The following is a 27,508-nucleotide window of genomic DNA, read 5'->3' as shown; positions in this document are numbered from 1 at the left end:
TATTTCTAGTTGTTACCCCTTCTATCTACACCATGACCTTAGGCGGAAAGTTCATCCAGGAACCTGCAGGCTTCTGGAGAGCCAGACAATATTGGAGGTGGAAGATGTCACAGAGACACCATAATCCATCTCCTGGGATATGGAAATGAGGAAAATACTGATGATGATGATGACTTCTCCTGAAACTCTGTAGTTGTAGAATCCAGCTGCCTCTTCATCATCTTCATTTGCATATCTGGTTGCATGGCCAAAACAGTTCTTGATTTCAAAACATGCCTGTCCCCCTGTATCCCATAGCTCAGCATATGGCATTTCTGTTTGCCCATTTGGTTAAGGCCCAAATCATTGGAATTATTCTTGACTTCTCTTATTCTCTTATATACCACATCCAATCCATCAGCAAATCTTGTCTGCTCCACCTCCTGAAAAATTCCACAATCCAGTCACTTCTCTCCATCTCTACTGTTAACTACTGTTGACGAAAACACCAGTCTCTCTCATCTGAATTACTGTAGTAGTCTTCTAACTGATTACCCTGGGTTTGCCATTGTGCCATTTGCAGTATTTTAGCCACACAGAGGTAGAGTGATCCTTTGAAAACTTAATCTAATTGCATCTCTCCTCTGCTCAAAACCCTCCAGTAGCTTCACATCACAACTAGAATAACAACACCTGTCATCACAGCACCTGTCATGATCAGGCCTCTGGTTACTTCCCTGATTTTATCCCCTTTGTTCTTATCCCTTGCTCCTTTCTGATACTAGTTACACTGTCTTCCTTGTTCCATGAGCACAAAAGCATGTAACTATCTCAGGGCCTTTGCACTTGCTGTTTCCTCTGCCTGGCACTCTCTTGTCCTAGGTATTATATGGCTCATTCCTCATTTCATTTGCTGAAATGTCACATAAATCTGCAAGACCTTCCCTAACTATTCTATATAAAAGAAAATGCCACATCCACCAATGTGCTACTCTTTTACTCAGCCTTATCTTCTTTCACAGATTGCCACCTAATGCTATTTTATATGTTATTATTGTCTCTCTCATTCCATATTAGAATATAAATTTCTTCAGAGCAGTAACTTTGTTTTGTACATAGGTTTATTTGCAGTGCCTAGAACAGTTCCTGACTCATAATGGATACTTATTAAATATTTGCTTAATTAATTAATAGTAGTAATGGCTTCCATTACTGAATACTAATCTGTATTAAGCATTTATGAAATAATAACAACTCCATTTTGCAGAAGAAGAACCTGAAAATTTAAATAGTTTTTCCAAGGTCACGTCCAGTAAATCATGTCTGATTCTAGAGCCTGTTTCTCAAACTTTGATGTATATTCAGAGCCTATAAAAAATGTAGGGTGTGCGTGTGTATCTGTGTGTGTGTATACCCAATCCTTTTTATTTATATTTTCCAAAGAAACAATGGAAAAATAAATCAAGAATGATTAAAATGGTTACCTATAGGGCTCCCCTGGTGGCGCAGTGGTTGAGAGTCCGCCTGCCGATGCAGGGGACACAGGTTCATGCCCCGGTCCGGGAAGATCCCACATGCCGCAGAGCAGCTGGGCCCATGAGCCATGGCCGCTGAGCCTGCGCGTCCGGAGCCTGTGCTCTGCAACGGGAGAGGCCACAACAGTGAGAGGCCCGCATACTGCAAAAAAAAAAAGGTTACCTATAGCAGAAGGAAGAGAACAGGGGGAAGTGGACGAGGAGGGACTTCTCATAGTTTTAGCTTTGGAACTAGGTAAATGTCTCATGTAATTAAAAAATGCAGATTTTGGGGCACCACCACAGAATCATTGCATTAGAATCTCTGGGAGCAGGGCTTAGGAATGTGCAGTTTTAGTAAGTCCAAGTGATTCTGATGCAGTTAAACAGGGGCTGATGCTTTGAGAAACACTGTTCTTTGCCGTATGACCCAAAGAAGAGAAGTGCCGACTACCCTGTTTGTCTGTGTACTCCCTGCTGTGTTCAGCAGTGGTTGTTTATCACATGAGTTTGGACTGGGTTGCAACGTTGGATGGAGCTTCACTAGGGTAATTGTGAGCTAGAGGGCTCTACCTTCCTTCCCAGGAGGAATCATGTCTAACCTGTGGCTCAGGATTAGGCCATCAGGAATTTTCTAGGGCTGACTCTTGTTTGTTTTTGCATGTGTTACCCGTTAGTGTAGTGTGTTCCACTTTCTGATGTGCAATGTTGAGTCTCAGAAGGGACTGTCTATCCCGTGCTCTGCCTGATCTGCAGGCTTTTCATTTTCTGTGTCTTGTGTGCACGGCTGTGTTATATGATGACACAGAGTGTGCACAGGCCAGCCTGGGTCAGGTCCTCTGGCCATCTGAGCCCCCACTGACATCTGTAACAAAATCAGGCCTTTTCAGAGCTCTGTGCCATCATTACCTCTGGGTGATACACTCTTTTTCTTTTCTTTTTAATAAATTTAATTAACTTATTTATTTTTGGCTGCATTGGATCTTCATTGGTGCGTATGGGCTCTCTCTAGTTGCGGCCAGCGGGGGCTACTCTTCATTGTGGTGCGTGGGCTTCTCATTGCAGTGGAGCACGGGCTCTAGGCGTGTGGACTTCAGTAGTTGTGGCGCACGGGCTTAGTTGCTCCATGACATGTGGGATCTTCATGGACCAGGGATCGAACCCATGTCCCCTGCATTGGCAGGCGGATTCTTAATCACCATGCCACCAGGGAAGTCCCCACTGTTTTTCCTTATGAGTTTGAGGATTAGGAATGAGTATGTGTGTGGTGCTTTTACTAGTTAAAAGAAAGCTGTTAACAATACTTTGCGTGTATGAGAAATGCATTTTCCTCAGCATCTCCAAAGGAATGCTTGAAAAAGGTCAAATAAAATTTCAATTTCAATTTTTTTAAAATTTCAGTGAATTTGTCTGATTCAGTTTCATGACCAATAGAGTAGACATTTGATAGAAACATCTATTGGTAAATAAACATTTCAATAAAAATGGAAAGCAGACTCTTAAAAGTCATACTTAGGAGTTTGGCTTCATATTTTGGTAGTACAGCTTCATGAGGATTTTTTTAAGCCCCAGTGTGACAGCATTGGAGCTATGCTGTAAGGTAACAGGTAGCAAACATGGAAGTACACATAGAATGAGACCAGCTGAGGGGTCCCTGGAGAGACTCTTGGGGAGGGCTGTTGCCGGGTACCTTGTAGAGGTAAAATTGATAGGCCTTGCGGACCAGGGTGGGAGATGAAGCTGTTGAAAGAGGTAAAGAAAAATAGGAACTGGCAGGGGCTTGGGGGTCACAGTGGAGAGGATGGGGAAGATCGTGAACATTATGGTGGCCTTTTTGCTATAGATTTTTCTGTATGTTATAAGTGAATTAAAAAAGATTCTACTTCATTTGTATTTGAAACATTAGTGGGTGTCCTAAAAATCAACTTTAATATTTTCAATTGCTCAATACAGTGATATCTATAAGTAAAGTTCTAAACATAGTATCGTTTGCAAAGCAAGCATTGTGAACTGAATTCTTTTCTTTTTTTCACCATGTTCTGCTCCGGCATAAATCACCAGTGTTCCATTGGAGCTAGTGTTATTTCTGATTTCCACTTATGTCATTGAGGGCACACTGTGTCTTAACTTTCTGTGCTCTGCCTTTACTTTAAAACCCAAAAGAGGACAGAGTCACTATCTTTTTCTGGAAGACTAAGGGCATCAACCTGGAGAAATGTTCCTGATGTGGCTCCTGACCTGTTTTTATAAACATAACCATTGTCTTTCAGACAACCTCTGGCTGACATCTATTCTTTTGAGATGGGATGCCTTAGTAAGTGCATTGTAGCATGGGGTTAAGGATCAGACAGGCTGGAGTTGGAATCCTGCCCCTGCTACACATATCTTACTACATGTGTGACTCTGGACAAGTTACCTAGGCCTCAACTTTCTCATCTATAAAATGGGGATTTAAGAAAAGGACATAAGTCAAAGGATAGTTGTTATAACCTATGGTAAGTGCTTAGCATTTCCTGGAACACAATGCATGCTCTATAAAGTTTATTTATGTCATTATCTAATATTTTATTTTGCAAAAGATCAAGAGTTTATGAGAGGAATAAGTGACTGTTACAACCTCAAAAACCTGAAGAAGTACATGCTTAACTTCCCTTAGTGATTTAATATAAATCTGTCAGGGTAATTATTTAAGTCCTTTCAGAACCTTTTGCCTTTTAGACTAGACCGATGTCTCCCAAAATGCTGTCCCTGAACAAACAGCATCAGCATCACCTGGGGACTTGTTAGAAATGCAGATCCCCAGTCCCACTTCCAGACCTACTGAATCAGAAACTTGAGGGCAGGGCCTAGCAATCTGTTTTAATAAATCCCCAAATAATTCTGATACACACCAAAGTTTAAGAACCACTGGCCTAGACCATCTTTTTTTAAATTTTAAATAATAGCTTTATTGAGATGTAATCCATATACCATACAATTCACCCATTTAAAGTGTACAATTCAGTGGTTTTCAGTACATTCACAGAGTTGTGCAAGTATTGCCACAATTTTAGAACATTTTCATCACCCTAAAAAGAAACCCCTTTTCTTTTTCCCCAGTCCCACCAGCCCACAAGCCCCAGGTAACCACTAATCTTTCTGTCTCTAGATTTGCCTATCCAGGACATTTCATGTAGTAGAATCATGCAATATGTAGCCTTTTTTGTCTGGCTTCTTTTATTTAGCATAATGTTGTCAGATCCATCCTATGGTAGCATATATCAGCACTTCATTCCTTTTAATGGCTAACAGTCCATTGTATGGATATGTCACATTTTGTTTATCCATTCATCAGTTGATGGATGCTTGGGTTGTTTCCACCTTTTGGCTATTGTAAATAATACTCCTATGAACATTTATGTACAAGTTTTTGTGTAGACATATGTTTTCACTTCTGTTGTGTGTATGCCCATGGGTGGAATTGCTGGGTCATATGATAACTCTATGTTTAGTCTTTTATGGAACTATCAGACTGTTTTTCAAAGGGCTGCACCATTTTATTTTCCTGCCAACAATGTATGAGGGTTCCAGTTTCTTCACGTCTTTGGCAACACTTATTATTATCTGTTAGACCATGTTTTGAGATAATGAATTCTGTAAGTTTAATATGCTATGGCACTTCTTATTTTTCCTAAAGTAAAATCATCAAACCTTCAAAGGATGCCTTTTAGCTGTTATTTCTGAGATCAGATACCTAGTTTTATGTTTATACTACCCATTTTATGATTTTATAATCTTCCATCAAATTTTTGGTCAGTTTCACTTTGAAACAATGAAGCCAGGGACATTTTTCATTCTCTAATATGTCTCACCTAGTTCAATAAATATTTCTTCAATTAGTTGATTCTGAAACATTTCTTTCTCTTTTTTTTTTTTGGGCTGCACGGCACGGCATGTGGGATCTCAGTTCCCCAACCAGGGATCGAACCTGTGCCCCCTGCAGTGGAAGTGCAGTCTTAACCACTGAACCGCCAGGGAAGTCCCTCAAACATTTCTTGAATATAAACATTCCTTAGTTTTGCAAAACACCTACTATCAAAAGCAACTCATTTTCTCAACCCTTTGATTTCTGATTATAAGCTCCAGCTAAAGAAATAGGGTCTTACTAAACCTGACGGTCCTTTTCTTTTCCAGAGGAATGGCTGCTTGTTGGAACGAAACAAGGTCATCTTCTTCTCTATAGGATTCGGAAGGATGTTGGTAAGTGGCAGCTTTTCAGAACAAAGTACGAGGTGGCTTACTGCTCATGTAAAAAAAAAAAAAAAATATATATATATGTATACACTGTAAAATCAGTGATTCCTGGACCATTAAAAGAGTGCTTGCTTCAGCAGCACATATATTAAAACTGAACTGTTAAAAGAGTGACTGCGGGTTGGCGGTAGTGCAGTGGAAAAGTGGGGAGAAACTTGTGAGAATCTCCAGGGTTTTCTCTTTTCTTCAGACTGTATTTCCCTACCCCCATCTGGGAGGTGAGGCTAGATGTTTTTTCCCTTCTCACTTCTTGGAGACTCATACCAGAAATAAGAAATATTACAATGGGAGTAAAATTCTCATGTAAATGTTATGGTAGTAGGAAAAAAAAATTAAGAGCCATTGATGTTAAAGATCTTGTTAAACTTCTGCGGGGTGGACTAGGACAGAGGGGACCGGGGCTTGAGTCAGGTTTTACTTCTCCCCAGGCACGTGACTATGAGTAGGTCCTTTCCAATGTCAGTTTCCTCTTCCATAAAGCATCTCACAAAATTGTTGGGGTCAGATGCAAGGACTTTGAAAACTAAAACTTTAATCAAATATTTCTTTGTCAGTAAAAATGTAGAATAACTAAAAGTATTTGACGTTTATTCTGTTAGAGTGCCCTCTAATGGGGAAAAAAGTACCTTGCTCCCTTTTCCTAATTTTATTTGTGTTCTCTGTGGAAAATTGATGTGTTTGGATATTATACCCTGGAGCTACAGAGTATAGAATTCAGCTATTAATGCCAGAGTAGGTTGAACCATATTAAATTGTCATTATTTGGCTATATTAGAAAAAACAAAATTCATAGCTTTCCACCCAGTATATAACTTATCATAGTGAATAGCTTAATGTAAGTGTGGAAATAGAACCTTCTCTTTGGAACCTGTAGCAAGGGTAACATATTGGGAAAAAAAGAGTATCTTACTGGTGTAAAGGAGGAAAAAATTCTTTTTAACTCTACCCATCTTAGGTTGATTGTATGGGGACCTGTAAATCAGAGAAGCAACAAGACAAAGGAAAAGGACTTTGAGTTTCTACAGTGGCAAATTATGGGAAGGCAAATATATGGGGGAACTAATTAGAGATGTTTGTTATGTAGATTCCTCTGGTGCAGTCTGTGGGCTGATATGGGTCTCGAGTTGTCTCTAAATTGATTAAATATTGTCCTTGATAGAGAGGAGATGGGAGGCACCTTTGTAAATTTGTGTCTGGCTCTTTGGCAGATGGTAGCGAGCAGAGAGCTTTTCTTATATCTGCTTCTTCTCAGTTACCTTCAACTCAAAATAATCCTTGTGCCAGAGTAGCATATTTTGGGGTGGCATATTCTGCTACCCTTCACCGGTGCAATAGGGAGGGAGGAAGGTACCTGGTCAGGTTCTGTGGTGGGGTAAGAAGAGAAACCAGAAGATCAAAACAGGGTTTACAGTAAGTCCCCTACATACGAACGAGTTCCATTCTGACAGACCATTCGTAAGTCCAGCAAAGTTAGCCTAGGTAGCCAGCTAACACAATCGGAGGTCAAGCTGCAATTTCACTCACTCCTGATGTTGGGGAAGTTTTTGAGCTAAGGGTCCATGCATATTCATGAATGGCCTTGGATAGTTGAGAGTCCAAGCGTTAGCTGAGTGAAGTGACTGAGGGTCTGAAAAGGTCAACATCATCATCCCGTAGGTTCCAGTTGATCTGGTGGTTGAGCACCTTAGAGGGGGTTAAATTCTGCAAAATCTCAAGAAAGCGAGGCTAATCTTTACCACTGAAACAGAACTGGGAGTCTTTTCACCTGATTTTTTATCTTTGCTATTGTTACTTCTCTTGCTCTTTTGTTCCCTTAAGATCGTTATTACTGAGATCTGTCCAAGGACAAGCATTGTGGCCAGGCTTAGCTCACAAAATGGCTTAGGCCAAAAATGGCTTCTCTTATATCAAGAAAACCGTGACTGGTTCTCTTTCTCCAGGTACCCTCTACCTTATTGACTTACACAAATAGTAAATGTTTTAGGCTTTGCAGGTCATAACATCTCTGTCATGACTACTGTACTCTGCTACTGTAGCAAAAGAGCAGCTGTAGACAGCATGTAAATGAATGGGTGTGGCTGTGTACCAGTAAAGGGTAATTTACAAAAACAGGTGGAGGACTGGATTTGACCCCAGGCAGTACTTTGCTGGCCCTTGCTTTAAATTTTAGTTCTCAGAGCCAGAATATTTGTATTCTGTGACATTGACCCAGTCTGTAATTTAAAAATTAAGCCTGCCTTTGGTTTTATTCGGCTTTCAACAACTGTGTTTTGACTGTCTAATGCGGGCTCAGATGACGTGCAAAGCAGGGAGATAAAGAGAGCCTAATAGGGCTTCCCTGTTGGCGCAGTGGTTGAGAGTCCGCTTGCCGATGCAGGGGATGCGGGTTCGTGCCTCCGTCCAGGAGGATCCCACATGCCGCGGAGCGGCTGGGCCCGTGAGCCATGGCCGCTGAGCCTGCGCATCCAGAGCCTGCGCTCCGCGGCGGTGGGAGAGGCCACAGCAGTGAGAGGCCCAAGTACCGCAAAAAAAAAAAAAAAAAAAAAAGCCTAATATTCTTATCCCAAGAGATAATCAGTTCTTTGTGCCATCAAATACTAAATACTCTGATAAAGTAACTTGTTTAATATATCATTTCTGTATTAAGGAATTGAAAACTAAACTATAAGAATAAACTTTTCAACATAGTATAGACTCAAACTGGTAATATTAATGTTAATGTGACTTGGAACCCTGGTGCCAACTGTTCCTTGCCCTGTGACCAATTCACCATGTAACCTTTGACAAGTTAGTTAACCTTCCTCAGTTTCCCCACAGGTAACTTGAATAGCAATATTAACCTACCTTAGATAATTAGGAAATCAAACTGATTAGAGACTTCACTTCTCCCTATACCCCTAGCGAACAGTTCAGTTCTGGACCAGCTCTAGTCTGTTTATGGGCCAGAAGTAGTCCTGGGCCTCCATGAATCAGCCATAGAACTAACTGGGTTTCTAAATTTGAGATATTCCGAACTGAAACCACTAGATGGCATTTTGGGAGGCTCCGAGGAGCTCCAGTTCTTTATGTCTCAGCGCAGAAAGAATTCATTGAGAGGCAAAGTGATAGATAAGAAGTGATTTATTAGAATAGGATACTTGTGAGGCTTATAAGCGGGTGGGTGAGAGGGTGCCATGCCCCGAGAACTTAGTGGGCTACAGTTTTATAATCAAAGGAAAAGTGGGGAGGGGGAAAAGACCACCTTCTTCCTCATTCTAGAGTAGGTGTCATGTTTCTGTCATCAGTTCCTCCTCTACGTCAGACAAAGGAATTTTCTTATCCCTACATGGTCAAGCCAGGACTGTCATGGTGCAATGGAAATGAGCAAAAAGGTAGTAACATATGCTAAAAATGGCACATCATCTCAGGTTTCAGTATAATGTCACCTTTTCCTTATATTTTTGTTTTTAGTGCGTGCAGAGGAGCATGTTCTAGGAATCAATAACTTACTGAGCTCACTGGGAAGGATGTGTGTCTCATGCCACCATTGTTTTATTGTTTTGGAGCATGTCTCATGCTTCTGTTGCATGGTTTTGTTGCTAAGCAAGCCTGCTTGGTTTTGCAGTTAAATAAACCAGCTTTCTTAAGTGGTCATTAACTTACAGGGGTCTCCCGTACTTTTTACTTACAGTCCCCTAGTGGGATTGACTATTTAATTTCCTACTTTGTCCCTTTACTCTGTCCCTATCAAAACCTCAGTAAGGCTACGACCAGACTAACTTTCTGGTAGTGAGATGTCATGGAAAGACTGGGGTTAAGGGGACCTGGACTCTGATCTGATCTGAGCCATCCCCTTCCTGTGAGTTCACAAATGTCTCTAGGCTTCAATCTACTCAGAGACTTCAGTCTACTCCTAAACAGAGGAGTTAGATTACTTCTTACTTCTTATCTAAGATCTTAACAACTTTGTGTTTACTTCAGTGATGCCTCACCCTAGAGCAGTGGTTCTCAAAGTTTGGTCTTGTGGAGGAAAAATGTCACCTGCCATATCAGTAAACAAAGGATGTGGCCCTCAAGCCATCAGGCAGCCACTGCAGCCTCAGACTGTGCGCCCTGAGGGTATTCAGGAGGGAGAAAAACAGGATGCTGGCCTTAGATAGTTAAGGTGCATATCAAAGGAATGATTTCAGTGAGCCCAGACTCTTGCATCCTCCCATACATAGAAACTTGAGAAGTCTCATTTTCTTACATAGCAGTAATCTTTTGATGTCTGACTACCTGTTTTTTTTGTCTGAACTCCTATATATCCTGGCTCCTCTCTGGCTTAATTCCTTAGCAAGTCTACAGAATAAAACATAATTCTCAACTTTTAGGTTATGCGTTTTTTTCCAGTCGACAGTTTCTAGACCCCAGGAGGTTCCCCAAAATCCTTTCAGAGGATCCACAACGTCGAAACTTGAGTTCACAGTAACACTAAAACATGATTGTTTTTTCACTGACATTTGCACAGACGGTACACAAGTAAGGCAGCTAAAACTGCTGCCCCTCATAACAAGTTCAAGACAGTGGTTGGCAGTCTTGTTGGCACCACACTGTTCAAGCAGTTGTATTTTTGCCCAGTATGTGCTCACAGTGCTTTTTTTTTTTTCTTTAAGCCAGTTTCACTCAAGAATGTTCTTTGTAGGGCAGTAAAAAGTATTAATTTTATTCTATCTTGACCTTTGAGAACACCTCTTTTCAATAATCTGTAATACAATGGGAAGTACACATGAAGCACTTCAGCTGTGTTCAAGGTACAAAGCCCAGTGGCTGTCTCAGGGGAAAAGTACTTATGTGATGGTTGGAGCAACGAGCTGAACTGACCACTTATTTCATGGAGCATCATTTTTGCTTGAGAGAGTGACTTAACAGATAGACTGTGGTTTTTCAGACCATTTGGGTGTTTGGTAGATGTTTTCTCACAAAGGAACAAAGAGAGTCTGTCACTTCAAAGAAGACAACTGGCAGTGTTTGTTACTAATGATAAAGATAGAGCTTTCAAGAGAAAATTAGAATTGTGGAAAAATTGTATCCATCCCCATGAGCTTGACAGCTTCTCCATACTTATGATTTTCCTGATGAGATGAGGGGTGATAATGAGCATGATTGTTTTTCAGCCCTATAACAAAATGTGTCAACATTTGGAAAATCTGTGTAACTATGTGAACCAGTATTTTCCAGTGCATGAAATTTCTAAACCAAGCACGAATCAAAGAGCCATTTGAAGTGTAAGATAGACCAATGGACTTTTACAGAAAAGTTCATTAATAGGTTTCAGATTCCAGATTGCAAGAAACTCCATTTGTCAAATTTTTGTATAGCATCAAAGAAGATCCACAATTATCTGAAAAAGCTGTTAAAATATTCCTCTCTTTTCCAACTAAATGTCCACACGAGGACAGATGTTTGTCATATACCACAACCAAACAACATATCAAAACAGATTAAATGCAGAAGCAGATGTGAGAGTCAGCTGTCTTCTATTAAGCCAGACATTAAAGAGATTTATAAAAGTGTAAAACAATGCTTTTCTTTTAAATTTGGAAAAAGTTATTCATAAAAATGTTATTTACACTGATATGTAATGAGCTTATTACTGTTATGTTTAAGTCAGTTAATACATGTTTTGGAACTTCCCTGGTGGTGCAGTGGTTAAGAATCCGCCTGCCAATGCAGGAGACATGGGTTCGAGCCCTAGTCTGGGAAGATCCCACATGCCGCGGAGCAACTAAGCCCGTGTGCCACAACTCCTGAGCCTGTGCTCTAGAGCCCACGAGCCACAACTACTTAGCCCATGTGCCACAACTACTGAAGCCTGAGAGCCTAGAGCCCGTGCTCCACAACAAGAGAAGTCACCGCAGTGAGAAGCCTGCTCACCTCAACGAAGAGTAGCCCCCGCCCGCCACAACTAGAGATAATCCCTCAAGCAGCAAAGAAGACCCATAAAAGCCCAAAATAAATTAATAAATAAATTTATTAAAAAAAATTTTTTTTTAAATACACATTTTTTAAATTCCTCAGTTTTAATTTGTAATGGTAAGCATTGATAGCTGTAATCCATGTAAAAATTCTGGTCCTCAGTAAGTTTTAAGATGAAGGGGTCCTGAGGCCAAAAAGTGTGAGAATCTCTGCCCTAGATAATTCTGCTCATAAAGAGAATTGTTAGAGGTAATAAAGTCCTTTTCAAATACAGAACTCTTTATCAAGCAGTAACGGCTGATTTTTTTTTTTTCTTGTGCAATGTAATGGCATGATACAGGGCAGGTTTCTGAATCTCCCAGAACTTCAGGGCCCTGTCTTCATCTCCTCTTCTGTGGGACATGTGGAGGAAGTAAGACCAGCTTTGGTGGTGTGGGTCCTAGTGGCTGCCTCAAAGAGTCTCCATCGATTTGAGCGGTCGGCCATGTACATAGTCTCTCCCCAAGCTGGGAGGCAGGTGGCAGGGTGCAGGCTCAGCACACAGGCTTTATGTAAAGTCAGCCCTGAGTTTGCCTCTGGGCTTTCTCTCACTGGCTGCTACCTAACTGCTTGACCTGTCAGGTTCCTCAGATATGAAATTGGAATAATAATACGTACTTCTGGAGGTGGTTGTGAAGTTACAGAGAACACATAGACATTTTAAAATCCAGAGCCTGGCACTTAGCTATTGCTTAGTTAATGATAGCGGCTGTTATTATTGTGATAATTATTCTCTTTTTGACTCTGGTGACTTTTGACCCTAAATGTTTTGGTCATCCCAGCAAGGCTGGCTTCATGTGTTTTTTATGGTCTATAACTTTCTTCCCCTTTTTAGCAAGTGTCAGCAGAGGTAGCATCACCTGAGAGTGGCAGTAAGTGTAGATGCATTAAATTGCTTTAGCTCTGGGGATGGTGTTGTTCGCTCTGTCCTGTCATACGGGACACAGGGTAACCGGTGGGATTTAGTCTGTCTCAGTCTAAGGATTCTTTGGGCTGGGATTCATTGCTGGGGCTCCTATATTTGACTGTTACTTTTTACACTCTTTTGGTGACATACTTTGCCAAGGTGCTATTATGTAGGATAAAATCCTCATAAGTACCTTGCAGCTTCAGTAAAATGTGGTGTGGTCCTTTCTGCTAATGCCAAGTGAAGGTGCATGAAACCCTCTGTTCTAAAATTGCAGTTGAAAGCAACTTACTGTACTCAATAAAGACAACTGGCTATTTTAGATCTCCAACTTCAGGTCTTTAAGGAATTTTTTATAATTCATGTAGGAGAGCAGTATGGAGCAGCATTTTTTGTCATAGTTATTTTTATATGTATCCCTGTGTTGGAAATGTGAATGTTTGTTTCTTTCCCATAGGTTGCAACAGGTTTGAAGTGACATTAGAGAAATCCAATAAGAACTTCTCCAAAAAGATTCAGCAGGTAGGCCGTGATGGTGGTAGCTACAAGAATATTTGACTTCTATGAGACCCCGTCAAAGCTAGGACTTTGGTAAAATTATTTATTCATCTTTGAATCCTCTGCTCTTTGTCCTCCCATTTATGCCGGGATCTCTGTCCATCCATCAAGTACCTGAGATCCTCTTTCACGAACAGAAATTGTGATTGCACATAAGTCAGATCCTTGTCATTGATACGGGCTTTTTAGTCCCTTTTTAGTATTGCAGTTAAAATGAACATTTGTTAAACCTTGTCAGAAGTGTTTGAGTCTAATGATTTACTATTTTCCAGATCCATGTGGTTTCCCAGTTTAAGATTCTGGTCAGCTTGTTAGGTAAGAAAATGGGTTGCATTTGTATTTCATGTGTCAAGAAACAAAAGCTATGACCTGATTAACCCTTTCATGGTTAATTTGATAGTTGTTACTTAACAATGAAACGGACACATTCCTAACCAGATGCAGCAGGGTACACAGGTAATGAAGGCACCAGCATCCCCCATATCTTGAGCTCTGTTCTCCAAGAAGTATCACTTCATTCATTCATTCATTCAATATTTATTGAGTCCTACTCTAGGCATTGGGGATACCAAGTTGAATGAGACATGGTTTCTATCTTTGAAACTTAGGTTCTGGTTCTGAAGACCAAAATGACAGAAAGTACTCATGTTACAGTGTGATAAGTTACAATGAAAATTTATAAAAAGTATTGTGGGATCTTAGTAATGGGAGAGACAGCATTGTCCAGTGGATGACTAGGGTTTCAACAGGAAGAGAGGGGTAGGCAGAGTGTTATAGGCAGAGGGAACAGCTTAAGCAAAGGCCCTGAAATCTGGCCAGACTTAGGGTATATGGTGGAGACTGGTAAGAGACAGGTGAGAGATCAGGGCCAGACTATTCCGGGCCTTGTTTGAAAAGCCATAGTTTCATGGAAGGCGGCCAGTGAGGCCTTTTCATGACAAGCAGAAGAACTAGAAACTTGCCTCATGCTCTGTACTGTTCAGCCCAGGGCCCAAGTGGTAGAATCATTTTAAACTTAGTTTCTAGTCAAGAGAGAAACATTTAAATTAACTAAAACTAGCTAAGAGGCCCAAGTGAAATTATTGCATTGGCTTTGCTAGAAAAGAAATCCTTGCCATGGGTTTGTACAAAATCCACAGGGGGTTTCCTTTCTCTTACTGGAGCCTCCTAATGTGAGTAGCTTTGAAAGGAATTTCTTGTACAAATATTGCATCACAAGTTTCCAGACTTGAGAAAGACAGAGTATAAGAGTGTTCTTTGGAAGTGAAAGAGCTCTTTAATTCAAGCCAGCCCAAATTTAAAGGAACAAAATATACAAGTTTAGAAGACTAAGTGACTTCCTAAATGTTTCCGTACTGGTCATGGACCAGAATAGGTCATTGTTAGTGAAGCTGAAGGTACATCTTCGACCAGTATTTGCCATTTGGTTCTTCTGGTTGTTACACAGTTATTTTGTGTGTGTGTGTGTGTGTGTGTGTGTGTGTGTGTGTGTGTGTCTTGAAGGTGGCTATACTAGAGAATTGTGAGAATTTATACGGGTGTTTTACCTCCTTCCAAACAGAAAATAATATTTATGTCCATGACCTATTGACATTTCAACAAATCACTACAGTTTCCAAGGCAAAGGGAGCATCACTGTTCACATGTGACCTCCAGGTAAGTGTGGGCGAGATGAAATTTGGCTTTGTGCTTTAATAAATGCAGCCTTTCCTACATCATTCCTACCATTAGATGGGAAGAATAACATTGATATCCAAACTCAGCAGAGACTCCAAAGAGAATATTTGATTTTGGATTGTATTAGAGAAATTTCCCCCTTAAAATGTTGAAACATTTGCATTCCCTGTGTGTGCACTACCGGACAGCTGTATTTCAGGAGGCAGCTAATCGAGGACAAAAATGCTTGCCATGGACAAACCATTAGTGGGAAATCATGACTGTAACAGTACATGAACATAGCTCTAGGGCATTAAAGTGACTCTTGTTCTGAACGTATCATTGTGGTCTTTGTCCTTAGGGAGTTTTCGTTATTCGGAAAAGACATTTCTCCTGATTTTTGCCAATCCGTCATCCTTACCTTCTTCAAAATCTGCGTCACCCCTCTACTCAGCTTTGATCACTTTTTAGCACTTACGATCTATATTGACGCTGCATCGTTTGTTGTATGCTTAGGCATTTCCGTCCCCTACTCCTTTAAAGGATTGAAAGTGGGCCTGCTGTCACTGACACAGGCTGATCCCTGCCCCTGCAGGTATTGACAGCCATGAGCAAGAAGCATTTAAGAAAAAAAGGAGGAAGCAGTTATATAGGTTTTCCTCTCTAAATATAAAGGCCCATGACATTTGCTGGGACCGGGGCCTCTGACTGGCAGCCCTTGGGGAGGAAGCGCTTCTCAGCCTGTTGTTTCTGAGCGCATCTTAGATAGAATGGTGTGCTTTGGTTCGGCTTATATGGCAGCATGACCTTGTATGACAAGGGATGTTCAGATTAGTAGCCTTTTCAAGGTAGAAAAGTCTCTAATATAGTTGTCAGTTCTGGAGTCATCGTGTGCACATCCTCATTCGCTCTGGGTGTCTCTTCCCAGCACACAGAGACTGGGGAGGAGGTGTTGCGGATGTGTGTGGCTGTGAAAAAGAAGCTGCAGCTCTATTTCTGGAAAGACAGGGAATTTCATGAATTGCAGGTACAGTCCACTGTTTCCTGGTCCATGGGTTGGGTGAGAGCTGCTGCTAAGTTGACCCACAGCTTGAAAGACTTGCTTTTCAGTTCCTGTGAAGCTCAGGAGCCCAGTCTTGATGTTCTCCCCAGATGAATGCTCTGCTAGGAGTACCTATGAGTTACTTGTGCCCACTTGTCAAAATCTCCTGGCCTTCAGAGGCAGGAGTAGGACAATTCTACACCTCTACAGATTCATTTATATCAAAGGGGGTTTTCACCTTTTCCGAATGCACCTTGTCCAGTTCATGGGTGACTTGTATTTTTATTATGGGTGGTTTCCTGGCCTCATGCTAAGAGAATTGTATTCAGATGAGGGTGAGAGTAATTTTGCAGAATGGGGGTGGAATAACAGGAAGGTCATGGTTTTTTTCCTTTTACATCTTTCCAAGTGAACTCTTGCTGTCTTTCTCCAGGGAGACTTTAGTGTACCAGATGTGCCCAAGTCCATGGCATGGTGTGAAAATGCTATCTGTGTGGGTTTCAAGAGAGACTACTACCTAATAAGGGTAAGATTTACTATTTTGCAAGTATCGTCAGTTTACCTTGGGGAAGGTGATTATGAGTCTACCTGGGAGAGATGATTATGTGCTTCTGAACTATAGGTCAAGAGACTGCCTTAAGTAGAGTTCTTGGCATAACAGGGTTTGTGTTTTTATGTTTGGTTATCTTTCATGCACTAAACATCTTTCACAAATAAGATGTCTGTGTATCTTAAGCCAGGCAGAGTCAACTCTCAGTTCTCTACATAATGAATTATCCATATCCTGTATCTAGTTATTGGGCTAGATAATTAGGGCTGCATGCCTCTGTCCAGTAGCATTATCATGGACTGCTATCTTGAGGCTTCAGTGCTGAGGAATTATATACCAATTTTAGTATTAAGTATTTTTAAGACTTTGAGTTTCCTGCCCCCCAAAATCTTTTAGTATATTTGTTGTAAAAATTATTTTCATTGTTTTTTTTTAAATTTCAAAAGCCGTATGTGTTTATTATAGAAAATAAGAAAATATAGATAAGGAAAAGAAAAGAAGTGCAAGTCATCCGTAATTCTCCTACTCAGAAGTAATCACTGTTAACATTTTGGTAATGGGCATCTGCCCTATTTACAAAAATCTCATGTTATACACATTGTTTTATAACCTGCTTTTTCTCTTAAGTGGTAAATATCCACGACATTGGTTTTTTTCCCCTCCAGTATGCAGGCTGTATGTAAAAAAGGTTGGTTTACCATTCATTTTATAGAATAACAGAAATTCCTTAGCTTCATACCCCTCTCAGAATCCAGACTTGACAATCCTGGAGGTCTTTCTCCCCACCTCCCACTTCCCTACTCCCTGCTGTGTCAGCCGTTCATTGTTTATCTAGTTAATATATATGTTCCCTGTTTATATTCTTGGACTAGCCTAATTTTATCAGGATCCGAATTGCAAGCTCCTAGGCGAGTTACTGCTGTGTAACTGACTGCATAGCCACTAGGCAGACAGGTGCCTGAGAGGAGTCTGTGAGGGGCGGGGGACAGAGCCAAAAGTTGGAAGAGGGCTCTCATTCCTCTGACTTCCTTAGGTGTTGCCGTCAGCTTCTTGAGGGTGGAGTGTTTTGAGGGTGAGGAATCTTGCTTTAGGACCAGGTTATTCAAAACGTATTCATTTATTTGCAGACAGTAAAATTTGTTCTTTTGGATGTGCAGTTCTGAATTTTGACAGATGCCTAGAGTTGTATAACCACCACCACAATCAGGAGTCAGAACAGGGGACTTCCCTGGCGGTCCAGTGGTTAGGATTCTATGCCTCCACTGCAGCGGGCACAGGTTCAATCCCTGGTCAGGGAACTAAGATGCTGCATGCCGTGTGGCCAAAAAAAGAAAAGAAAAAGATTCAGAACAGTTCCATCATCCCAAGAAATTCCCTCATGCTGCCCCTTTGAAGTCAGCCCTCCTTCTACACACCAACCTCTAGTAACCACTGATCTGTTCTTCATCTCTTATAGTTTTGCCTTTTCCAGAATGTCATATAAATGGGATCATACAGTATGTAGCCTTTTGAGCCTGGCTTCTTTCACTTAGCGTAAATGCATTTGACATCCAACTGTGTTGTGTGTGTGTCAATATATTCTTTTTTATGACTGAATAGTATTCCATTGTATGGATATACTACAGTTTGGTTATCCATTCATCAGTTGAAGAACAAAGTTGTTTACAATTTTTATGCATTATAAACAAAGCTGCTATAAACTTTTGCACACAGATTTTTGTGTAAACACAGGTTTTCATTTCTCCTGAGGAAATGCCTAGGAATGGGATTGTTGGGTCCCATGGTAAGTGTATATTTAACTTTATAAGAAGCCAACAAACAAAATGGCTGTACCATTTTGTGTTCTCACCAGCATCATATGAGAGTTCCAATTGCTTTGCATCCTCGCCAGCAATTGACATTGTTAGTTGCCAGGCTAGATGCTTGTCTCCACGTTAGAGAAAAAGAGAACTGGTTCGACGTTGTGATGACAAAATTTGTCATAACAGACTCTATAATATTTCTTTATGCCAAATAAGGAATATTATTGGCTTCTGTAGGTTTGGGGTTTTAACTTGATTTTTCCGGGCCATGTGTGTTCATGCCTCTGGCTGGAGAATGATGGGTGACTCACTTTGTGTCTTCCTATAGGTAGATGGAAAGGGGTCCAACAAAGAGCTATTTCCAACAGGAAAACAGCTGGAGCCCTTAGTTGCACCTCTGGCAGATGGAAAGGTGGCTGTGGGTCAGGATGATCTCACCGTGGTGCTCAATGAGGAGGGGATCTGCACACAGAAGTGTGCCCTGAACTGGACAGACATCCCTGTGGCCATGGGTGAGACCACCGTAGCTTCTCTTTCCCACGTTGGGCCACCCTCGAAGAATGGAGCCCCATTCATAGCTTTAGCAGGCAGTGGTTTCCAGTGTCATTCACTCTCAGTTCCCCTTCTTGTAAGTAGAAAAGAGTTTTAGGGTTATTAAAAATGGGATATTCTGGGGACTTCCCTGGCGGTCCAGTGGTTAAGACTCTGCACTTCCACTGCAGGGGGCACAGGTTTGATCCCTGGTCAGGGAACTAAAATCCCGCATGCTGCGTGTTATGGCCCCCCTGCCAAAAAAAAAAAACCAAAAGGGATATTCTGGCTTTTGTAGGAAGTTGTGTTTTGCCCCAGAGGGGGAAGAATGTAAACAGAATTGTACATTTTAGGAAGTGATTATCTACTACTACTATTTTTACCTCTTAGTTCCTTTTCTTTTACCTTCTTTTTAATGGTTTGTGTCTCTGCCAAAAAGACTACATTTGGAAATTAGTGGAAATTTTTTACTTCGTCCTATAATCCGTATAACTCAGCATCAAAAGGTTTTTGATGTGGTTATTGCTGCTCTTGTTTTTGTAGCTTAGAGGCACAGAGTGTGTTCAGGTGTGTCTGTCCTACACATCAGGTGTTTCTGCTCCTACACCTGCCTCAGGCTTCCAGCTCTCTGCGATGGTATTGCCTGGAAGCATATCACCACGTTGGCAGCAATCATTTTTAGTCTGAAGAGTAAGCATTTTCGTTACTGCTGTGGAGAGGCATACAGACATGCTGTCTTTAAGGGCTCTAGCTCGGGAAACAAGGATTACATCTTGCATAAAGAGATGAAACAAGACCCTGCTTAAGGCATTAAATCGGATGAGTTGAGACTTGCTAGTTGAGAAAGGGGAAGTTCATTGTTCAATTAATCAGTAAGAAGTTCCATTAAGATTGCACTAGACCAGGCAAGGAGTTCAGGATCTAGCTTAAAGAAAAATTTCTTTCATTTTAGGCAGAAAGAATAGTTTGAAAAATGAGCAGAAATGCAGAAGACATGCTGATTTGTGAGAGGGCATTCCAGAGGCTGACCTGACTGAAACAGGTGGTGTGGATTATGGAGGAATGAGGATGGGGCCAGTTGTTAGAGGCCCACTCGAAGGTCTGAGAGGCCATTAGATTCCTAAATGGTAGAATTGATAAAAGCATCATGTTCTCGGGTGGTTATTCAGGTGGTGATTAGAGATGAATAGACCAGAAGGAAGATAAATCAAAAGGACAGTATTTTATAGGGCTCAAGATTATGTATATTCACAAGTTTGCCATGGGTGGAGGTGGTTAAGAGCTTCACAAGAAGCTTCGTGATGTTCTAGGGACCCTTGTTTTCCTTTAGAAGAAGAGGCTTGGTAGACTAGGTGAAGCTGTGTGTAATATGCTGGAAGTAGGTTTCCGGTTCCCCAGCGTGGGGACCCTGTTTTAAGACCTTTGTTAGTTCCCAGCCCCTTTGGCAGTGTTTCGCAAAAACATTTTTGTGCCTTAACACATGGAGGGAGGGGACATTCTTCCTGGGTAGGGTGGAAGAACACCATCTGACAGGAAGAAGACTAAACTTCTTATAGACTTCGATTATATTTCTGCTCTCCTCTTCACTACTGCCCCCAGGCTCCAGTCATTCTGAAAGGACTCCCCATCCCTGTGCCTTCATCTGTGCTGTTGCCTCTTCCTTTCTTGTCTGCCCAGCAGCATGCTGCTCATATGACAAGGCCCCCGTTCAGTGGCACTTCCTCTCAGAAGTCTGCTCTGACCCACAGGCAGAATTAGTCACTTCCCCCTTGGTGCTTCCACTGCCCTTTCAGGTTTCTCCGTCATGCTAGCTGCACTGTCCCACTGGATGCAGTGAGTTGTCTGTCTCCTCTGCTCGTGCAGGAGCTCTGTGGGCTCTGGGCTTATGTCTTGGTCCACTTTGAGAGTGCCTGAAACATCATAGCCTCTTACTAAATGCTTGCTGATTGATGAATTACTGTCATTGTCCGCCATTCATTACATGCTTGCTGGACACCAGCCAGTCTGCCAAGTTTGAAGACATAGAGAGATCCAGACCATCTCTGTTGTCAAAGACTTGGGGAGACTGAACAAATGATAAGACATGACAACCAAAAGCGTTTCTAGTATAGATTACTTCTTTTATTGAATTAGACCTTATTAAAGTGGACCAGATTTTAAAAGGACAGAGAAACTTTACATAGTTATCTTTCTTAAAATGAGGTCAGCATAAAAAAAGAATTCAATACAAAAAAACATGCTATTAAATTTTATTTTTTGGTAAGATGAAAAATATCAACATAATAATAACAATAGCATTCAAACTGATGAAGGTATTATTAAGGCCTTAGTTTTTCCTCATTTCTGAGTTCCCTTCTAGCTTTGAAATTTTATTGTACTATTCATTTAGAGTATAAATTGTGAATATAATATGAAAAACTTTTTATCTGAAAATAAATAATGAGGAAAATAAATTTTTAGCAAGTTAGTCACACTAAGAAACTATTCTTATAAATATATTCTTTGAGGTTACGTTTTTATATGATAATTATGCCATCTAGTGGTTCATTTTTTACTAATTAAAAAAATTCTATTTTTAATTGTAGTTAAAAAAAACACATAGCATAAAATCTATCACCTTAACCATTTTTTGTTTTTTTTTTTTACATCTTTATTGGAGTATAATTGCTTTACAATGTTGTGTTAGTTTCTGCTGTATAACAAAGTGAATCAGCTATATGTATACATATATGCCCATATCCCCTCCCTCTTGCGTCTCCCTCCCACCCTCCCTATCCCACACCTCTAGGTGGTCACAAAGCACAGAGCTGATCTCCCTGTGCTATGCGGCTGCTTCCCACTAGCTATCTGTTTTACATTTGGTAGTGTATGTATGTCAGTGCAACTCTCTCACTTTGTCCCAGCTTACCCTTCCCCCTCCCCATGTCCTCAAGTCCATTCTCTATGTCTGCATCTTTATTCCTGTCCTTCCCCTAGGCTCATCAGAGCCATTTTTTTTTGAGATCCCATATATATGTGTTAGCATACGGTATTTGTTTTTCTCTTTCTGACTTACTTCACTCTGTATGACAGACTCTAGGTCCATCCACCTCACTACAAATAACTCAATTTTATTTCCTTTCATGGCTGAGTAATAATAATATTGTGTATGTGTGCCACATCTTCTTTATCCATTCGTCTGTCGATGGACACTTACGTTGCTTCCATATCCTGGCTATTGTAAATAGTGCTGCAGTGAACATTGTAGTACATGTCTCTTTTTGAATTATGGTTTTCTTAGGGTATATGCCCAGTAGTGGGATTGCTGGGTGACATGGTAATTCTATTTTTAGTTTTTTTAAGGAACCTCCATACTGTTCTCCATAGTGGCTGTATTAATTTACATTCCCACCAACAGTGCAAGAGGGTTCCCTTTTCTCCACACCCTCTCCAGCATTTATTGTTTGTAGACTTTTTGATGATGGCCATTCTGAGCAGTGTGAGGTGATACCTCTTTGTGGTTTTGATTTGCATTTCTCTAATGATTAGTAATGTTGAGCATCCTTTCATGTGTTTGCTGGTAATCTGAATATCTTCTTTGGAGAAATGTCTATTTATGTCTTCTGCCCATTTTTGGATTGGGTTGTTTGTTTTTTTGATATTGAGCTACATGAGCTGCTTGTATATTTTGGAGATTAATCTTTTGTCAGTTGCTTCATTTGCAAATATTTTCTCCCTTTCTGAGGGTTGTTTTTCGTCTTGTTTATGGTTTCCTTTGCTGTGTAAAAGCTTTTGAGTTTCATTAGGTCCCATTTGTTTATTTTTGTTTTTATTTCCATTTCTCTAGGAGGTGGGTCAAAAAGGATCTTGGTGTGATTTATGTCAAAGACTGTTCTTCCTGTGTTTTCCTCTAAGAGTTTTATAGTGTCTGGCCTACATTTATGTCTTTAATCCATTTTGAGCTTATTTTTGTGTATGGTGTTAGGAAGTGTTCTAATTTCATTCTTTCACATGTAGCTGTCCAGTTTTCCCAGCGCCACTTACTGAAGAGGCTGTCTTTTCTCCATTGTATATTCTTGCCTCCTTTGTCAAAGATAAGGTGACCATATATGCGTGGGTTTATCTCTGGGCTTTCTATCCTGTTCCATCGATCTATATTTCTGTTTTTGTGCCAGTACCATATTGTCTTGATTACTGTAGCTTTGTAGTGTAGTCTGAAATCAGGGAGCCTGATTCCTCCAGCTCCATTTTTCGTTCTCAAGATTGCTTTGGCTATTCGGGGTCTTTTGTGTTTCCATACAAATTGTGAAATTTTTTGTTCTAGTTCTGTGAAAAATGCCATTGGTAATTTGATAGGGATTGCATTGAATCTGTAGATTTCTTTGGGTAGTATAATCATTTTTGCAAGGTTGATTCTTCCAATCCAAGAACATGGTATATCTCTCCATCTGTTGGTATCATCTTTAATTTCTTTCATCAGTGTCATATAGTTTTCTGCATACAGGTCTTTTATCTCCTTAGGTGGGTTTATTCCTAGGTATTTTATTCTTTTTGTTGCAGTGGTAAATGAGAGTGTTTCCTTAATTTCTCTTTCAGATTTTTCATCATTAGTGTATAGGAATGCAAGAGATTTCTGTGCATTAATTTTATATCTTGCTACTTTACCGAATTCATTGATTAGCTCTAGTAGTTTTCTGGTAGCATCTTTAGGATTCTCTATGTATAGTATCATGTCATCTGCAAACAGTGACAGCTTTACTTCTTCTTTTCCAATTTGTATTCCTTTTATTTCTTTTTCTTCTCTGATTGCTGTGGCTAAAACTTCCAAAACTGTTGAATAATAGTGGTGAGAGTGGGCAGCCTTGTTTTGTTCCTGATCTTAGAGGAAATTCTTTCAGTTTTTCACCATTGAGAATGATGTTGGCTGTGGGTTTGTCGTATATGGCCTTTATTATGTTGAGGTAAGTTCCCTCTATGCCTACTTTCTGGAGAGTTTTTATCATAAATGGGTGTTGAATTTTATTGAAAGCTTTTCTGCATCTGTTGAGATGATCATATGGTTTTTTATCCTTCAATTTGACCTTAACCATTTTTAAGTGCACAGTTCAGTAGTGTTATGTATATTCACATTGTCATGCAGCACATTTCAGAACTTTTTCATCTTGTAAAACTAAAACTCTGTACCTATTAAACAAGAACCCATTTTCCCCTCCCTCAGCCCTTGGCACCATTCTACTTTCTGTTTTTATGAATTTGGCACACTAGTTACCTCATGTAAGAAAATGGCTGCACCGAGAATGCCATCCAGCTGCCTTCTCTGTGAACCATTGAGCATTAGGTGGAGTTCTGCATCTTTTCGCTGTGAAAATCTCAAGCAGAAATAACATTGGCCAGAAATGTGGATCTCTTTCTCTAGCATAATTTTAGGGAAAAAAAAAAAAGAGAAGTTGCCCTCCTCTTGCCTTTCCTAAGAGAATGAAAGAAGTTATGTAACCTTGTTCTCCCACTGACTCATTGTTAGGGGAGCTGCAGCTGGCCTTGGTCTGGCCTGGCTTTGTGACGGATGAGAAAGGAGCCAGTGACGCTTTCACCCAGCTCTCTCGGGGAAATAGTAGGAGTGGAGTCACGTCCCTCTGAGCAAAGCTGGATGCGTCTTTTTTGTGCAGGAGATTTAGCATCACTGAGACAAACATTTTTTTTTTCTTTGTATATCACAGTGTAGGATCCTGGCTTGGTATTTGACTAGTGGACCATTTGGAGATCCAAGTGCAGCTTAGAACTGAGAAGCTGAAACAGTCCATAACCCTAAAGGCTTAGAACAGAAGCGCAACTCAAGATGTTCTCTCTTGTGCAGAGCACCAGCCTCCCTACATCATTGCAGTGTTGCCTCGATATGTGGAGATCCGGACATTTGAGCCAAGGCTTCTGGTCCAGAGCATTGAATTGCAAAGGCCCCGTTTCATTACCTCAGGAGGGTAAGGAATTTCTTTCTTGACTGTAGCTGCCATATTATTGCAAAGCTTTAAAGTTATCTGTGTTATCATAAAGCCAGCACTCTTTTGCTAATCCTCTTCTGTCTCCAGATCAAACATTATCTATGTGGCCAGCAACCATTTTGTTTGGAGACTCATTCCAGTCCCCATGGCAACCCAAATCCAACAGCTTCTCCAGGACAAGCAGTTTGAATTGGCTCTGCAGCTTGCAGTAAGTCTTGTTTCTGAGATTTGGGTGTGAGAAATGGGCCTTCCTCATTGTTCTCCAGAGTAGCGGATTTTAGTTTAGATGTTCTTATTTAGTTTGGACTGGAGGAATAAACACAGAGCTGAAAGTCAGGGGGCTTGGATTCAGGATCTGACCCTGCCATAAAATATCTATGTGACTCTAAATGATTTCACTATCTCAGTTTGCTTATCTGTCAAATGTAGAATGAATGCAAATTATACTAAATTATACTAGTATTTCATAGAATTAATAGGACAGTAAAATAATTTAATAGATATGGTATGGCCTTGAAAAATTAAGGACAATGCTAACATTAAAATAACAGTCATAACTGTCAAGATTACAGTGTGGTTGAATGCAACAACTACAGGGCCTCTCAAAATCCCTTTCACCAGTAGTCTCCTGGGCTTGGGTAAGTAGGCCTTCTTTAGGTATTCTGAACCCACCTCAGGTTGCTACATTCAGTTCAGCAGGGCTGCAGTCACAAGACTCACTCTCCTTGAATGGATGGGATGTTACTTGTGGGATGTTACTCACAGCAAAGTACTGACCATACTGTTCTTTCAGTGATGCTCTCATTGCCAAAACACTTCTTGGAGATTGACTTTCAAGTTTTGTCTTATTCTTTTAAACATCCCCAGTGGTGATTATTGTCATCTCTAAAGGGTGGATTTGATTTTATGAAACAACTAAAAGTCATTCCAAGCCTCACTTAGTCATTAAACTGGACAGTGCTAATTTGGTAAAAGAGAAGAGATTTTTTGAAGATAATAGTAGGAAAACTTAGTTTTCAGAGTATCTTATAAATTACTTCTGAAAGGGAAACAGTGGGCACAAATTTTGGAATACATATGTTTATAATTCTATATGGTGTATACTTTTGAAGAGCAACATTTATTTTGGGTGTATAAGTTCTAGATATAAAACAAAAATCCAGTCTTAGTAGTTAGACACATTTAATATACCATAGATTGTTTCTGTCTTGGGCCATTTAATTTTAGCATCTTACTATTTTTCTCCCCACTCATCTGTTTCTCTAAATTATTTTATTTTCATTTTTAAAATAATGATACCCATGAACCCACCATCCTATCCCCCCAAAATAACTTACATAACCTATATGTCCCTCCCCATCCCATCCCTCTGCCTACCCTCCAGACACAGCCATTATCCTAACTTTGTGTTTATCGTACCCTTAACATTTTTTTGTTTAATCTTTCATATATATTTGTGTACTTGAATATGTGTTTAGTTTTTGAACTTTATAAAAAGGGTATTATGTAGCACATAGCTTTTTTTAGTATCTATTTTTCTTAAAAGGAAGGTCTCAGGTCTTTCCAGTGATCTTCCTGCTGCAGGTTGTCTGTTAAATCTTCAGTAGAGAAGATGGAAGTGGGTTTCCATTTTCCCTTCTCTTTTCTAGGCTTGTACTTACTAGGTGTTCTGCTCTATGACAAAAGAAGGTTGTTTGATATCATCTTAGCTCTTGAGGAACCTATCTTTTATTTAAATTAATCAGAGAACGTACATGAAACTTTCAGAGGGCAGTTATGTACTAAACTTTGCTTTGGGCTGGAAAAGGCCTCCTAAGGTTGGACCTTTTAAGGATAGGTAGGAGCAGGAGCAGGAAACAGGGAGAGTTACAGAGCCCGAGGAAGTTAAACAAGTGAAAACAGGGCTTCCCTGGTGGTGCAGTGGTTGAGAATCTGCCTGCCAATGCGGGGGACACGGGTTCGAGCCCTGGTCTGGGAGGATCCCACATGCCGCGGAGCGCCTAGGCCCGTGAGCCACAGCTACTGAGCCTGCGCACCTGGAGCCTGTGCTCCTCAACAAGAGAGGCCGCGACAGTGAGAGGCCCGCGCGCCGCGATGAAGAGTGGCCCCCGCTTGCCACAACTAGAGAGAGCCCTTGCACAGAAACGAAGACCCAACACAGCTATAAATAAATTAATTAATTAATGAACTCCTACCCCCGACATCTAAAAAAAAAGAAGAAGAAGAAGTGAAAACAAGTGTGGAAACAAGTATTTCCAGGATGTTTGGAGGCCATCCTGACTGGCATGTAGGGTGTGACTTGAATGTCTGGGAATAACCTAGCTAAGGAGGCTGTGCCAAGCTTTGAGAGCCTTTAAAACACCAAGCAGGAGAGCTTAGCCCAGGCGTGGCAACATGCTGATGATGGCCTGGACTAGGGTGAACGCAATAGAAGAGGAAAAGAAAAGAAGGGAAAACATGGAGAGACCTTTTTTTTTTAAATTGGGGTATAGTTGACATGGAGAGACATTTCAAAGGAAGAAATTAAATGTGGCAAAGATTGGTTAAAAAGGGTATAAGGGGGGAAGAGGTTAAAGGAAGAAACAGAGATAATAAGTAGCTCTATTTATTTGGATTTTACTGTGAACAGGACCTTTCCCAACTGTGCCAGCTGTGTTAAACATCTTTCATTCCTTGAGCAGGCCATGTTCTCTCTGTCATTTTAGAGCCCTGCGCACACTTGCTG

At 40.6% G+C, this 27,508-nt stretch overlaps 1 protein-coding gene across 2 annotated transcripts in view; it reads left to right on the top strand.

Annotated features, from left to right (window-relative positions):
• The window catches only part of VPS39 (VPS39 subunit of HOPS complex), a 45,556-nt gene that overhangs the window by 1,844 nt on the left and 16,204 nt on the right, over positions 1–27,508 (top strand). Inside the window, exons 2-11 of one of the 2 annotated variants that reach the window (XM_065871011.1) lie at positions 5,667–5,732; positions 12,602–12,634; positions 13,127–13,191; positions 13,500–13,542; positions 14,789–14,883; positions 15,812–15,910; positions 16,359–16,451; positions 18,606–18,789; positions 24,642–24,762; positions 24,871–24,991. In XM_065871011.1, the coding sequence (XP_065727083.1) occupies positions 5,667–5,732; positions 12,602–12,634; positions 13,127–13,191; positions 13,500–13,542; positions 14,789–14,883; positions 15,812–15,910; positions 16,359–16,451; positions 18,606–18,789; positions 24,642–24,762; positions 24,871–24,991 (920 nt within the window). The remainder of the gene's footprint in view (positions 1–5,666; positions 5,733–12,601; positions 12,635–13,126; positions 13,192–13,499; positions 13,543–14,788; positions 14,884–15,811; positions 15,911–16,358; positions 16,452–18,605; positions 18,790–24,641; positions 24,763–24,870; positions 24,992–27,508) is intronic. The other variant, XM_065871012.1, reaches the window with a different exon arrangement.

The sequence above is a fragment of the Phocoena phocoena genome, chromosome 2 (genome assembly GCF_963924675.1).
Source record: "Phocoena phocoena chromosome 2, mPhoPho1.1, whole genome shotgun sequence".
Taxonomy (NCBI): domain Eukaryota; kingdom Metazoa; phylum Chordata; class Mammalia; order Artiodactyla; family Phocoenidae; genus Phocoena; species Phocoena phocoena.
Note: the sequence above shows the minus strand (reverse complement) of the source record. Positions and strands in the feature narration are given on the sequence as shown.